General features: G+C 36.5%; 1 protein-coding gene across 1 annotated transcript in view; it reads right to left on the bottom strand.

The window, feature by feature from the left end:
* Positions 1-16,843, bottom strand: part of DTNBP1 (dystrobrevin binding protein 1) — a 39,378-nt gene that overhangs the window by 14,516 nt on the left and 8,019 nt on the right. The window contains exons 6-7 of the mRNA XM_026670007.2: positions 16,037-16,169; positions 7,885-7,907 (exon numbers count right to left, since the gene is read on the bottom strand). Coding sequence (XP_026525792.2) covers positions 7,885-7,907; positions 16,037-16,169 — 156 coding nt within the window. The remainder of the gene's footprint in view (positions 1-7,884; positions 7,908-16,036; positions 16,170-16,843) is intronic.

Genomic DNA, 16,843 nt, shown 5'->3' with positions numbered 1-16,843 from the left:
AACCCTTTCTCCAAAGCAGACTTTTGACAATTATCAAACCTGCATCGTCCCAACTCCAGCTCACATTAGGGAGAGCAACTGGTGAATGTTTGCTTTCCTTAACCTGTCGCACATTAAAATTGTTAGGACAGCATCAGTCTTACTTGATAGAGAATAGGGACTGGTCATTGGGGTAGTGCAATTTATACTGACATGCTTTTCTGTCAATTTAAGGACTGAAGTAATGAATGCTGACATGGCTGTAAGCCTTCCCTCAGAGAAAGCACAGCACTGAAATATATGATTCCTCCCAACTGAGCTAATAGCACTCACTCTGTCATCATCTGCATGTATTTATGAACCCTCACAAAAAGTACAGAAATTAATATTGTGTTATATGCACACAGTTCTCCATCCACCCACTTCTTTCAGGCATCATATAATCACGATTGACATAGTTTCTGGCACTTCAAAGTTCTTTGTATTTATAACATAGGATAGAAGCATTGGGATCAAGCATCTCTGCTAAATATTTAATAGAGTTTATTAAACTTTCAGCATGCTTTTAAAATTCGTACTTTAGAAGCATGTCCAAATTGGATCTAAAAGTAATGATCTAATAGGAATGTATCCAGCAGGTTCTCAGCTTTAGCTTTTATTTCTCTAATGTAAGACCATGTATCTCTAACCATCGATCTTTGTGCCCTCTGAAACACGTATGGACAGAAAACAGAAAGGACCACATTCCACTTTGATATTTAAAACACTACCCTATCTAATAATCAGAGCAGGATTAAGTCCAGATAGTTCAATTTGTTTTATTCATTATACAGTTTTTGCAGCAAGTGCGAAGAACACTTCAAATAGGATGTAATTATGAGCATTGCAAATGGGCTACATTAACAGTACTCTTGCACCCATACCTCAATAATTCCATGGTTAGATCAATCAGAAACATGGCATGACACTGCATTTTATAAAAGGGACCCAGAGAATTTGGTGCAGATTCAGAAGGATGGTAAGGAAATTGGAAGTCAAGCCCAAGAAAAATAATTAACAGAATTTCCATGTGTAACTTCCAAAGGACATATAGAACAATATCTACAAAGATATATAAGTCTGTTACTTAGTCTGCAAGGATGGATGGATCTGTTCTCTTGTGAAATCAAGAGTAGAACAAGAAGCTAAGAATTCAAATCAAAATATAGATGGTTTAACTGAATATTGGGAGGAGATTTATTCTGTAGGAACTGTTGAACAGCAAATTTGCTAAGGTTAAATTTGCCCCTCTTTTGACTGGAGTTCAAATTTCCATCTCTCAATAGACCGCATGAATAGACAAATGTTGACAGTCAGTGTACTGTGTATATAAGCCCTTTCTATGTGTTCTGGTCTTCCCCTTGGATGCTTGACAAAATACTTCTTTCTCAAGTAGCTTTTGAATATTCATTCTAAGAGAGCATTTTGTCCAGTGAGGTACTACATTTGTGCGTATTTGTGTATACATTTTAGACTGACAACTTTATTGGCTTACCACACCCGAACCATAATCTTTTTGGAACTGAGCGGCATACACTGCATTAATAAATAACTAAATATAACATATGACAGTTTATCTTCCACTACATACAAATGTTACAATGAAACTAAAAAAGAAAAAAAAAGAAAATTAAATTATTAGGACTAATTCAAAATGTGACTTTTGGTCATGAGAAAATTTATCAGTACTATATGTTGAAGTGATTAAATAATTCATGATAAATTATTTTTGCATTTTGAAATTACACCATCAAATGCCATTAAAAAAAAAAACTGAGGAAGTCTATACATTTATTGCTCTTGATAGCTCTTGCCTGAAAATGCTATCCACTATACTATTGATTGCATTAAAATATTTTCTACAGAAACATGACATATCTAGCTTAGGTCAATCTTTAGTCTTGCTTATCCATTTATAAAAAATGTATCTTTTTTTAATGACCCCATTCCAATCGATTACCTGAAAGACAATTCTGACTGTGGCTCAGGTCTGATCCTGGGAGGAAATATTCATATACAAACAAGGACCTTTCTAGCACTGTATTTAACACAACCCACTATGAGAAGCAAACATTTCATTTATATACCATGTTGCTAGGAAAAATGGTTATGAACTACCAGATCCAAGCTATTTTACAGCTACTAAATCCAAAAAAGCCCTTCAGCCATGCTCCTACTAAAGCATATTAAAACAATGCCATTAAGTAACCTTAAAATACAATTTAACAGAAATAGATTATTTCTGATTATTGGGTCCAGTACAGTTCTTTAATGAATCAGTCATGTCTAGCACTAGTAAGATTTTCTTTATATAACTATTAAACAGATCTTATTTCACACATAGTAATTCAATTTTATATTAATACATAACTTTGTATCATGATCAATCTAGATTTATGGGCATTCTACTAATGAAATTCACTTTGTGATTAAAGAATCCTCTTTTCCCTTTATTATACATTTTCCCATTTTATTCAGCTTAGCTACATAAAACCAATGTCTAAAGTCAGGCTACAATTAAAGCAGTTTTTAAAAGCTTAAAAATATATGTACATTTTAAATTGGAGTCTAACACGAGCTTAATAAATGACAAGTTTTCATTTAACTTTCACCTCCAAGAATTACTCTGATTATTTGCCATGGTTCCTGAAGAAAACATAACAGAAGGAACAGCCAAATAAACAGAAGCACAATACTGGTCGAGTGAAACATCCAATTACTGAGCAGCTCTCGTGATGTACATCTTTCCCAATATAAAAGAAGAAGAATGATTCCATATACCCATTTTGCCTTCTCAAAAATGATATACCATTTTTCAATTAATCATTCATAGAAAATGAAGACTTACAATCCCTTCCTTCGAGTCCTGTTCCCAAGCTGAAAGCAAGCTGCTAAGAGCTGGAGTATCAGAGAACATACCACATTCTGTGGAAGAAAGGGGTGAAAATACAGTCCTAAAGAATGTGTGAGCTTTCAGTTACATTTAGCTTAACAAAATATAAAACATTGTTCAACTTAAACCACTGCTGAATAGGTACTAGTTTCAAAAACTGTTTATTTTGCTTTTATCTTTAAAATTATCAATAATTATGATTTTTTAAATAACCCTACAAGGAAAAATTATGAACTAGTCTTAACAGGAAAGCATTTTCCTCTTTTGCATGTATATAAGCAATAAAAATGCACTGTGCTAAATAAATAGCTAGATTCAACAACATTAATATCCAGGATTCATTTTAACCTAATAGGAGCAACAGTTATTAACATTCTTCTTTTTGGTTAGCTATGCAATATGAGCTTTCTGATTCTTTTTTTCAGACAGGAAAGTTACCAAAATATTTCATGCATGTATACTCAGAAAAAAAGCCATCACTCCTAAAAAAGACTTTTCAGAAAATCATTACTGAAAATGCCAAGTTCCTAGTAGCCACCTAATAAAGTTACAGTTGCCCGAATAAAGAGCAGGATCTAATTGTTAAACAGAGCATATCAGAATGTATGTGGAAAAGCAAATCCTTTTAAACAGGAAAAAATAATATTCCCACATTTCAAATTGTTTTTTAAATTCTCCAATTCTACACTTAAGTGGAGCTTCTAAACATGAGTCACAGTTATGTCACAATTGTCTGCATTAATTAAATTAAAATACTAACTAACATTTTAAGAGTCTTTTCTTTTATGTAAGAATATTACTTCTTTTTTGCCAGTGTACCATAGTGGAGGCATAGATTTTATACTATATACAGGACAGAAAATAATTGATATCATTATAGCTTTTCCAAAAGATTCTTGGCTCCTAAATCTTAAAAAACAAAATATGCATAGCCTTAAACTATTTACACTGAATTAAAAGAGACAAATTTCCTAAACATTCATATTGTTAATATTAAGAATAAAATACAAGAAAGGTAAACTTTGTCAGGTGTATGAAATATTCTTTAACTGACAGTTTAATCTATTCAAGTGATTAAGCAGTAGAAGGCAATTTTAATCAATAATGATGGGTTAGAGAGATAGTGATTTCCTGGGGTTAATTTGGTTTTCATGTGTTAAGATACTGAATGAAATATAAAATGTTGAAACGTCTTATTTCAAATAACTGACAGTTTCTGTTAAATTAAGTTGTTCCATTTACTTCAGAATTTCAAAAACCCCTCAGGAATCTTTTGGTAAAATGCATTTAAACAACTGTTTTGATTTCCAATCAGCACAGAGTTTGTGCTGTGTAAAACTAACAAATACATTATGGCATTAGCTTTCATGAATCACAGTCCACTTTATAGGGTGCATAAACTGCTATAGTGCATTACACGCAATACTGTATAATACTGATGAAACAAATACGATATACAAAATAGAGATGAAAGCTTATGCACAAAATGGTCATAGAGATATGTAATTACTGCTAAATAAGGCAAAAGGCTACTGATAGAATAGAATCAGATGATTATTTTGCAAATGACAGAAGTGCCTTTTAAAACAAGGGGTTTTTCTCCACTATCTCAATTATTAAATTACTTTCAAAAGGACCATCATAGCAAAAACACAACTAAGAATTATACTGGCAAAAAATGGCAACAAATGGAAGGCAAAATATAGTTAGTTTTATTTTGTTTTACAGATCAGAAAGATAAAGCCTAAAAAGACTACATTATGCAGGATAAAGATATAAAGATATTAGCAGTTAAAATATTTGTAAGTGGCAGTTAAAGAGGAGCCTAAGAATTGAGGAAATATAAATGTCAGTTTGTTAACTAAATATTTAAAAATATTTTTCTCAAGAGAAACTTTCAGGTATGAACATATACAAATGCACGTGAATGTTATGAAAGGAAAACTATTATAACCAATGACAAGTCCCTGCTGATTATGATTTTGATATCTGCTATTTTGTGGCATGGATTGGTGCCAGAAATACAAGTCTTTTCTTCACTCTCATACAGACACACACACAATGATCAAGAAAGCATTAACCACTAGTCATTAAAATACACAATCATATTTCAGAAATCCTAAATATACTTTATATGAACATGATGGCAAATTACAATTAGATTTAGCCTGTAAGACTGTCAAGAGCACGATAATTATTGGTTACCAGTATCATTAAGAAATAATATAAACAGCTAGAATCAGCTAGGAAACTGCTGCCAGTTTTCAAAACAGTGCCAATTAAATTCAACAGGAGGTAGATAAAGATGTTCAAAGACCACATGCAGACTACCAGGGCTGTCCAAACCTTAAACAGATGACATTTATATATCAAGCACATTTGAGTCATGGCTATCTTAGACTCTGGAGATAAATTAATAATCAAGAACACAGAAACCTGAGCCCACAGAATCATCCTTAGCCAAAATTTTAATCTTAACAACTGGTATGAACCAGATACTGTTCTGATCCTGAATGTACACATTTTCGCCTGACTCTTAAGACTCTTATTACTATGTGTAGATGAGCTGAGTACTGCTAGAGTGCTAGAGTATATAAACGTAGTCCTTGAGAGTAGCAAATTCTTCATGAGTTGCCACTATGGAGAAGAGCTAGTATATACCTGGCTGATAGACTTAGCTGCCTAGACCATAAAGCCATATAAAGTAAAATCTAGTTTACCAGAAACTTTCATGACCTCATATCCAGAACCTTCAAACTTACCTGGCTTACTTAGACTTCTTGACTTATTCTGAAGTGCAATCATGCTTTTCACCTAATCTCTTAAAGTACAGCATATTATTTCTGCACTTGCTTTACATAAAAGACTGAAATAATCTTTTGCCTGCAGTGTTTCTGGGAACTTATTTGCATGCTCAATCTTGGTCAGTTCAACTAACTCTCTCTCTCTCTCCTCTCTCTCTCTCTCATAACAGTTCTATATAATGGTTCGCCATAACGGTTCTATATAATCTTCAAATGAACATGTTCCACTTGATCCCACAGCGCTGTTCCTTGCATAATAGCAGAATTGCATAACAGCAAAAATATACAAGATTTTTTAATTTTAAGGATACTGTTCATGCCAGTACTGTATTCCCAATAGAAGTCAATTTTGGATAGCAAACATTCCCCTGGACCAGGGGTCTCCAACCTTGGCAACTGGCTGACGAATTCTGGGAGTTGAAGTCCACAAGTCTTAAAGTTGCCAAGGTTGGAGACCCCTGCCCTGGGCAATATTGGAAAAAAACCTCTTCCTTTTCTAATGAGAACTGTCTTTGTAAATTTTAGACAAATTTTGTGTTACTATTTACTGCTTTAATGTTTTTATTTGTTTTTTTTAATCATTGTAAGCTGCCTAGAGTTGCCCAGGCAAAATAGGCGGCATATAATTTTAATTAATTAATTTTAAAACTGTCTAAGAATTAAAATGTCTTTTCAAAATGCAATAAATTTCATTTTAACAGATTCATCAGAGGAAAGGGGTATTCGATATTCCAAACTTTCAGCCGGCAAACAGCAGGAATACAAATGGCACAACTACAATGAAATTTGGTTCACTAAAATCTATTGTTCAAGAACTAAAAAAAAGTTTTACTGTAAACAGCCAATTTTAATATATAAGTACGGTATAAACTATGAAAATACTTCTGACATATGCTATCTCAGTTTCAGAAATCATTTTATTCTTCAAAATGAAAATATAACATAAAATCATATTAATATTCAGCAATACAGAATCAGATATACTCTCTCATTGCCCAACTTAATAATGGCCTTGTTCAAAATTGTTATACTAATTTCTATCAAGCTCCAAACTAAAATTTATGTATAATGTACTGTGTGTGTGTGAGTGTGTGTGTGTGTGTGTGTGTTTGATTATATTGCCTGTTTTAAAATAAAATTAGTCACTTGTTAAAGAGAAATATTATGTAACTATTCCTAATAAATGTTATATACTTCCCCCCCAAAATTATACATTTTCTCCCAATAAATTTTGAACTGACATATAGTACAGGAAAACCAAATGTTCTGTATAACTTAATCCTGATACAATAGACATTCCATCGAGCATAAGAGCATCCAGTTGCCCCTCTCTGTTGAAATGTACATAAAATGAATTCAGCATTCAAGATTGGCCAATGTGCTCATGTCTCATCTTTATTTTTGTGATTCCCTCTAATTGGTACATAACACAAGCTCAACACTCTTCAATGATCTATTTTAAAGTAGTTGAACACTCATTTAGTGGTCAAAGTTATGACCAAACACAGATGACTTGTAGTTGCGGCCGTCATAGCATCCTCATGGTCATGTGATTGTGATTATGATTGCACTGTTGCACAGGTACATGATCACCATTTGAAATCTTCATTGTCAGCTTCTGACAAGCAAAGCCAATGGGAAAGCTGGCAAAAAAGAGCTTTCGAAAAACAACTGCATGACCAGGGGACACTGTAACCTTCCCTGTTAAGCTTCACCTAACAAGGGCAATTGGAAGTACTCCAACTGCCACCATAAATCATGTAACGTCCTTTACAACTGCATCATTTAGTCAACAGTTGCCAGTCCCAATTACTATTATTAAACTAAAACTGTCTGTATTACCAAGATCATCATTGCAACTGTCAATATAACAAACAGCAAGGGAGAGTGATCAACATCTCTGTTTATACCATGGTAATTACAGCTGAAGCATATATGTGATATATATTTATTTCTGGCACCAAATAAAGTTACATACTTTTATTTTTGCTCTCCTGGCCACTTACCTACTCCTTGTACAAGCCTCAAATTTGCTTCAAAAATCTTTTGGAGCAGGTTTGAGGGGGGAGGAAGAGTAAAGCAGCCACTGTTGGGAGATGGCTCTTGCTTTGGGGATACATTATACAGTATTTAATACTTAAAATTGATAATCACAACAATTATAAATACCTTTGAAGATTTCAAGTTCTTTCCTGCAAAATAAAAAGAAAAACATAATGTATGTCAGAGATTGGTTTTATTTGCAGATAACATACTTTTATTTCCAAACCCATACTACTGTTCCAGCATAGATGCAAAACATGGATGCCATTAGCAAAATAGCAGGATCATCTATTAACTGGTTGAAATTGAAATTGATGCCAATAACTGAGAATTTGATTATCCATCCATTTAAGGACTATTAATTCCATATTTGCATCAAATCCATTCAACACTTATATATATATATATATACCAAAGGATATAACTCATCCAGTTGCAGAATAGCTAATTAATCTGAATATTTAGTCAGGTTAATACAACTGAAAGATCAAAAATATGTTATCAATTCTTAAAATCATTTGTCTGAAGTCAAAAGGTATCAACAAAATGAAAAGTCCCAGAGTGAATCCAGACTGTGTAATAACTATCTGAAAATAACAAATATAGATGGGTTGGAACTGTTTTGTGACTATATTATCACAAGATAATGACTATTTCTATCGTTATTGAATGATAGAATAAGCTTTAACTTTTCCTCTTTCTACTGTTTTAGGGTTTTGTAATTATTTGTTTTATTTCTGGGAATAGGTGATTCATTCTGTTACAGTTCCTTTTTATTTTTGAAAAAAAAAATCATTGTTTCCCTTTAACAAACTTTACATGATTTACACTGAGGTGCATTTTTTAATGCTGAGCATGGATTTTAAAAAATATTTCTTTAGTTAGAAGCAAGCATATCTTTTATTTTTATTTTTTAAATGTTCTGAAAAAAGCAATAAAGAAAAAAATCATTAATAGTAGTTTACAAAAAAAAATTCTAATGTTCAAATTACACATTGCTTTTCATAATTCACATATGGATAAAAGAACAACCTGAATTCTATTGGAAAAATAGATTAAATTTCTTTTTTTAAAAATATATATTTTATTGATTTTACAATTAAAACAAACTAACAACACATACATAAATGAAAGAGAGAAAAAGAAGACAAGGAGAAGAAAATAGAAAGAAAAAAATAGAAAACAATTAAAAACATTCTCATCTTCAACAGTTTGTAAGACCTCTTTTTTATCCTTATTTTATGCCATATACACACACCTAATCCTTACATATATCTGTGTATCACTACTATGGATTTATCCTATCCTCTTTTGCCTTTTAGTGTAAAGTCTATCTTTGGTCTATCCATTTGTACCAGCAGTTCCAGCTGTTGTAGTATATTGAAGTGTCTTTATTTTTTAATGCCAAAGTTAATTTGTCCATTTCTGCACAACTTGAAATTTTTTGAATCATCATCTCCTCTGATGGAACATGAGGCTGTTTCCAACATTGTGCAAAAGCCAATCTGGCCACTGTCAAAATATGTATTATTATATATTTCACTTTTTTGGGGTAGTTGTTTATCAAAGATCCCTAACAGAAAGGACTCTGGTTTGAATTCAATCTGTTCTCTTGTCATTTCTTCCATCCAATTTCTAATTTTCTGCCAATATTTTTGAGCTTCTTGTACAGGACCACCACATATGGAAAAAAGTTCCCTCTTTTTTTTTTTTTTTTTGCATTTCCAGCAATTCGGACTCATATTGGGGTGCATCTTCGCTAATATCGAAGGATTATATAAAAACATTTTATAGGCGTTTTCTTTGTATGCTACCAATTTTGTAATTTTATTATTTCTACCCCAGACCTTTTCCCATTCTGTTATGGTGATGCTACGTCCTATATTCCTACTCCAGGCTATCATGTTCCCTTTTACAATTTCTTCTTCTAATTCTACTTCTAATAAATAATTATAAAATTTTGTTATTTTTTTTTTGCCTGATCCTAATAAAATTTTATCTAATTGCTAGAGTTTATTGTTAATTCCAAATTCTTTCTTGTCCTGTCTGTATCTACTTTGAATCTGAAGATATGCCCACTGATCAATTTTTAGTCCCCACTCTTGAAGTTCTTGCCGCGATTTCAAATTTCCTTGTGTATCCAATAGGTCCTTATATTTAATCATTTCAGTGATATCCAGATTATTTGGGTGAATCATCGCCTCCATTGTTGAAATCCAAATTGGTATTTTTAAATAGTGTTTTTTCTGTATTTTCTTCCAATTAGTTAATAATGAGTCTCTGATTAGGTGTCTGTGAAAATATTCCTGGCTAGTTTTCCCTACATCCCATAAAAAAGCATGCCACCCCCTCTACAAGTCATAGCCTTCTAAGAATAATATTCTCTTATTGGTTAAATTCACCCATTCCTTCAACCATACTAAAGAGGCTGCACTATAATACAACTCCCAATTTGGAAGTGCCAGCCCTCCCCTGCTCTTCATATCCTGCATTACCTTTAAATTTATTCTAGGTTTTTTCCCTTGCCAGATAAATTTGACAGTTATTTTATGAAGTTCTTCAAAAAAAAAAATTGTGTACTTTGATTGGGATCGTCTGAAATATATATAGGAATTTTGGAAGAATATTCATTTTAATAGCAGCAATCCTGACTAATAATGAAAGTTGCAGCTTGCCCCAAGTTTCTAAATCCTTCTTTACCTGTTGCATCAATTTATCATACCGTATTTGCCGGCGTATAAGACGACTGGGCGTATAAGACGAGCCCCCAACATTTCCACTCAAAATATAGAGTTTGTTATATACTCGCCGTATAAGACGACCCCCCCACTTGGAGGCATGCAAGTGAAAGTGACGTGCCTGCCCCCTCCCCCCAGGGGAAAGTGAAAGGCCTCCTCCCTTAAGCAGCCCCCGTGTGCGCGCCATCGGGACTCCAAGGGTGGGGGATGGACAGCTGCCAACTCTCTCTCTCTCTCTCTCTCTGTGTGTGTGTGTGTGTGTGTGTGTGTGTGTGGTGTGGAGGGTAATTCCGGCTATCTCTGGCCTCCGCTCGGTTTTAAAGTCGCTTGGCCGGTTCCCAAGTCGCAAGCGCGCGCTGGCCGGGAGACGCGGCGCTGGGTGGCAGCTCGGTGCCGGGGAGGCGGATCTTTCTCTCTTAAGCGGGGAGGGGACAAGAGGAGGGACAGGACGGGACAGGGGGCGGGAGGAGGTCCCTCGCCTTCTTCCACCGCCCACCGGACCCTTTTCTTCCCAAGGGGACCCTGGAAAGCAGCTCGGGAGCCGGGTGGCCCTGCCCAGCAGGGTCCCATCAGGAACTTCCCGAGGACACAACCCCCCCACCCCAAGCACAGCCCTCCCAGTCTTTCAAAGAGGGAGGGAGAAGCGGGAGGAGCAAATTGCCGGCCCCGCCCCGCTGCCCAGAAGGAGGGGCGCCACAGTCCACCCCCACCACCTTCTCCCCCCCACTTCCCGGTCCATTACGCGGCTCGGGGCTGGCTGGGCGAAGCGGCCCCACCCGCTCCACCCCCACCCCACCTCCAGATTGGCCTCCGCAAGTGCCCTGAGCCGGGCGGAGGGTGGGGGGGAGGAGGAAGAGAGACTCCGGCTGGGCTTGAAGGGGCTTCGCAAGTTGCGGAGCTCCGCCCCCGTCGCTCTTGCACCGAGTGACAACAACGTATTTGCCGGCGTATAAGATGACCTTTGTTATCTACTCGCCATATAAGACGACCCCCCCCACTTGGAGGCATGTTTTTCAGGGCAAAAAAGTCATCTTATACGCCGGCAAATACAGTAATTATTTTCCTTAAGTGTCTTACAATGTGCTGTCAACCATATTCCTAAGTATTTAACTTTCTTTATCACTTGTATTCCCATAACTTCTTCTAGTTCTATTTTCTGTTTTTCTGTTAAATTGCTGCTATTGCTCCAAATTGTTCTAATTCATTCATCAATTTTTGTCCTCTTTCTATTGGTTCCTCAATGAAAAAAATCATATCATCTGCAAACGCCTGCAACTTATATTCTTCTTTCTTAAACTTTAATCCTTTTATGTCTGGGTTCTGTCTAATTCGCATTAGTAATGCTTCTAATGATAATATGAAGAGCAGGGGTGAGAGTGGGCAGCCCTGTCTGACTCCTTTTTCTATTTTTATTGGGTGGGTATATTCCCCGTTTATTATATTAGCCTATTGTGTATCATAAATGGTTGTTATAATATTTTCAAATTTGGTGCCTAAATTCATATTATAAATTTTTTGGATTAAAAATTGTCAATTTAAATTATCAAAGGCCTTCTCTGCATCTAAAAACATAAGTGCAATTTGTTTTTCGGGGTGGGCTTCGTAAAATGCTAAGATACAATATATGGGAAAGGGCGTTGGTACTTACCTGATATACCCATTCTCTGTGAGAAATACATTTGTATATTAAACAGTCGCATTCAGGTCAAAAATTGATTTCCCCCACAACTGAAAAACCAGTAGGCCAGGGATGGGGAACCTTTTATGGCTCACTCAGGAGTTCTGGGAGTTGAAGTCCATAAGTGATAAAAGAGCCAAGTTTCCCTACCCCTGTACTAAGAAAAGGAGAAAGAGTGGATAATTTGCTTGTACCCAAGGAAACACTACACCATTAATAATGACACATGACTTAAAGATTGAGTAAATCACATCAATCTAAAATATAGAATCTGGAGGAATCCCAAATCAAAACCTGTCTTAAACCTTCCAAGAAAACATTGCTGCTAGTTTCTATGATGAATTATAGGAAGAACATTTGTTCTAGTATCATCTTCTACTATCAGAAGTTTGGTGCCCTCATTTATGCAAGTATGATGAGCAGTATAAAATTTTGATAAACAATAAATAAATAAAAATAAATGTATTAAATTTGTTTGATTCTCAGAGATTCTGAGAATTTTATAGCTATATACCGTGTTTCTCACATAATAAGGCCGGGCCTTATTTTTTTTTGAGCCCCGAAAAAACGGCTAGGCCGTCTTTTCGGGGGTAACTTAATTTTCCCCCTTTCATCCTCATCTAGAGCACCCCGCGGGCAGCCTCGCCACCAGCCGCTCCTAACGGGCGATCATGGCGAAGCGCAGAGAGCTCCCTACTCCCACCAAACACCTTTGCTGCAGACCCAAGACCTTTGGCACCTGCCTCTGTTGCTTTCCCTTCTGCCCATTCCGCTGCCGTTTGGAGTGCCGTTGGAGCTGCTGCCGCGTTTGGAGCTGCCTCTGCCGTTTGGAGCTGCCTCTGCCGTTTGGAGCCGCCGCCGCCGTTTGAAGCTGCCGCTTCCGCGTTTGAGCACTACCGCTGTTTGAAGCACCACCGCCACTCCAAATACGGTGGCAGCTCCAAACGCGGAAGCGGCAGCTCCAAACGTGACGGCGGCACTCCAAACGACGACGGCAGCTCCAACGGCGGCGGTGGCTCCGCTTCCGTGTTTGGAGCTGCCTCTGTCGTTGGAGCCGCTGCCGCCGCTTGGAGTGCCGCCGTCACGTTTGGAGCTGCCGCTTCCATGTTTGGAGCTGCCGCCGTGTTTGGAGTGGCGGTGGTGCTCCAAACAGCGGTAGTGCTCCAAACGCCGAAGCGGCAGCTTCAAACGGCGGCGGCGGCTCCAAACGGCGGCAGCAGCTCCAAACGGCAGAGGCAGCTCCAAACGGCAGAGGCAGCTCCAACGGCACTCCAAACAGCGGCGGCAGCTCCAACGGCGGCGGTGGCTCCGCTTCCGTGTTTGGAGCTGCCTCTGCCTTTTGGAGCCGCCGCTGCCGTTTGGAGTGCCGCCGTCACGTTTGGAGCTGCCGCTTCCGTGTTTGGAGCTGCCGCCGTGTTTGGAGTGGCGGTGGTGCTCCAAACAGTGGTAGTGCTCCAAACGCGGAAGCGGCAGCTTCAAACGGCGGCGGCGGCTCCAAATGGCGGCAGCAGCTCCAAACGGCAGAGGCAGCTCCAAACGGCGGCGGCGGCTCCAAACGGCAGAGGCAGCTCCAAACGGCGGCGGTGGCTCCAAACGGCAGAGGCAGCTCCAAACAGCGGCAGCAGCTCCAAGGGCACTCCAAACGGCGGTGGTAGCTCCAACGGCACTCCAAATGGCAAGTCCCCCCACCCTTCCCCCTATTTTGCATGTTTTAAACTAGGCCTAAATTTGGGGGGAGGGGCTTAATTTGATTTTATGCCTAGAAAACATGCTGGGTCTTCCTATTGGTGGAGGCCGTATTGTTGGAGAAACACGGTAGCCTGCATTGGATGTTCAACAATCAGAAAAATAAACTATAACTTACAATCCAAAGTAAAATATTAATATTGATATTTTCAAAGAAATAGATCTACAATTAACTGGGTTAGTCTATTTTGGAAATAATTATGATATCTGTCACAATAAAACTAAAGAGTGGAGATTTACTTGAAAGAAAAATAACTTTCAGTAACTTTTGACAAAAATAACTTTCCAATAAAATAGAAAAAAATCCCAATATTTATTTTATAGAAACCTACTGGAAAACCATCAGGGCCAGAAATCTTCAATAATTTCAAAAGATTTAATTATGATAATTTATTGAAACAAAAGAAAAGTAAAATTAGTTTCCTAGCTTTGAGCTAACTATGGTAACTTTGGTTGCTGTAAGAAAAGACATATCTCATCTTTTACTGATGAAAAACTTAACTGTTGTGGTTTGCTTTACTTCACTACGGATATTTGTCAAATTGTTTTCAAGGTACAAAAGGAATGAGCAATTTAAAAAACCTCTTTATACTGTACATAAGCTCATTTAAGGTTTCTAGTTTGCTCTTCAGAATAGGGCAACTAGCAGTCAAAGCCAATGATTCTTGGCAATTTTCCCTTCATAGGGGAGTTCTTAGTGCTTTCCGATTGTTTTCTGGCAGACGTTTCATTACCAAACTAGGCAACATCATCAGTGGACTGATGGTTACCTAGTTTGGTAAGGAAACGTCTGCCAGAAAACAACCAAGCTCAGAGAGTATCAAGAACCCCACAATTTAGTCCTGAGCTACAAATATTATTGTCTTTCAATATCCAATAAATAAGCTAAAGTGCTCTTCTGGGAAGCAGGATATGTCACCTATTAATGATTTTTGACTGTATCAAATGGTCAGGGATTATCGTTCTAATTTAATATATCCAAAGAAAACTGGGTCGTGTATTATTTTGTAATGAACCAACTGAGCTAATAAAAAAACCTTGCTCTTTTTTTAATATAGGTAGTCCATGACTTACGACCACAATTGAGATCAAAATTTATGTTGATAAGAGAGACATTTGTTAAGTGAGTTTTGCCCCATTTTACAACCTTTCTTGCTACTATTGTTAGATGAATCACTGCAACTATTAAGTGAATAACACAGTTGTTAACTGAATTTGGGTTTGCCACTGACTTTGCTTATCAAAGGTGCAAAAGGTGACCCTGGGACACTGCAACCATCAGAAATATGAACCAGTTGCTAGGCATCTGAATTTTGATCATGACCATGGAGATATTGCAATGGTTGTGAGTGTGAAAAACAGTCATGTCACTTTTTTCAGTGCTGTTGTAACTTTGAATGGTCACTAAACATATGACTGTAACTCAAAAACTAACTACTCTTTCTTTAATATTCTTCTTTGATAACTATCTATGAGACAACTTTGTCAGGCCTCTAATTCATCTAACTAACATATTCTAACTAACTAACTCATCTAACTAACTAACATATTCATCATAATTCATCTAACATATTCAAATGTTCTTGAAGATACCTATTAAAAATCAAAACTCTACTTTTAATTGGCCTTCTAATTAAATGATCACGGATTATCTTGTGATCAATTGTTTCAAGTTTATTCCTAATCTTTAATTATTTGCCAACAGGAAGTGAGATACACTGATTTTCTTGAGAAAAGAGTGACAACTTGAACAACAAATTTAACATTTCAGGTCATCCATAAATAGCTATTGCAAGAGTTTTTTTTCCCTTCTCTACTAAGAAACTAAAAAAAATGTGATAGATCAGGAGACCACAATAAGGATGAAGTCCTAAAACCAAAACAATTTTTTTTCTAATGTCTACGTAGTAAAAGTTGAAACACATTCCCTCAGAAGAAGTTTCCTGCAGCCAGCTATTCCTACTCTAAACAGGAGATATTTTTAATAATTTTCCATGAAGAATGCTATATGTATGAAAGTATCTGCAATCCTTAAGATAAAAAGTTAGTTTAATATGTTTGCTTACACATAAGACAGAAAGGATTCGGTGAATAAATCAAATATATTCAAGCTTACCTTTTTGTCTTTTTGTAATTTTCTAGCTGTAGTATTTGCATATGCTTGTATCTTTGCAATTCACACCGTCCACAAAGATCTTCAAGATGTAATAAATGATGCTCCATTTCTTTAAAATGTGCTTCCAATTGGACTTTGTTAATGAAACATTCAAACAGGATATGTAAGTATCAATTCTCAAATAGATCATGATCACTTCTGATACAATTTCATGCTAAACAACCTCATGCATTATAACATTTAGTACCAGAACCCCAAACTCTCACAATAGGACATTTCAAGAAACAAACATACTAAGATTCAAGGACAATTTTTTTCGTGCTAGTTCATGGGAAATTCTCCTTTCCATTTCATAGACACCATGATAAAATTGGTACACTGAATAACATATGAAAGAGAAAGAGGAAGTGTCACAGGACACCTGCTTCCCTTTCAATCCTAACTTATCTTCCCATCAGGTAATTTAGAGAAGACTAATTGAGACGGTTGGTTACATAATACCCAATGTTTTTCAAGGATTTTCTAGAATAATTATTCAAGAAATGAAGCTCCTGAGCAATCAACTACTTATTTCTCTCCAAATCAAAAATAATTCAGCTTATTTCTCAAGCTAATCCAAAACTGAAAATATCAATTTGGAAGCTCTAAGCCATAAAAAGCATTGCAATCGTGGTCATTCTCAGAATTACATCTGCTAATGATGCTCAAAACCTTAACAGAGACCTTTAGAATACTTTATACAAATTAATATAAAACCATCATCCGTGAAACAAATTACAATGAGCCCCCATTTACTAATTTTGGTGA

This window comes from Notechis scutatus, chromosome 3, assembly GCF_049901735.1.
Source record: "Notechis scutatus isolate UNSWTSFEM ecotype Mainland chromosome 3, rNotScu1.2, whole genome shotgun sequence".
In the NCBI taxonomy this organism is placed as follows: Eukaryota; Metazoa; Chordata; class Lepidosauria; order Squamata; family Elapidae; genus Notechis; species Notechis scutatus.
This window is presented reverse-complemented; position numbering and strand designations above follow the sequence as displayed.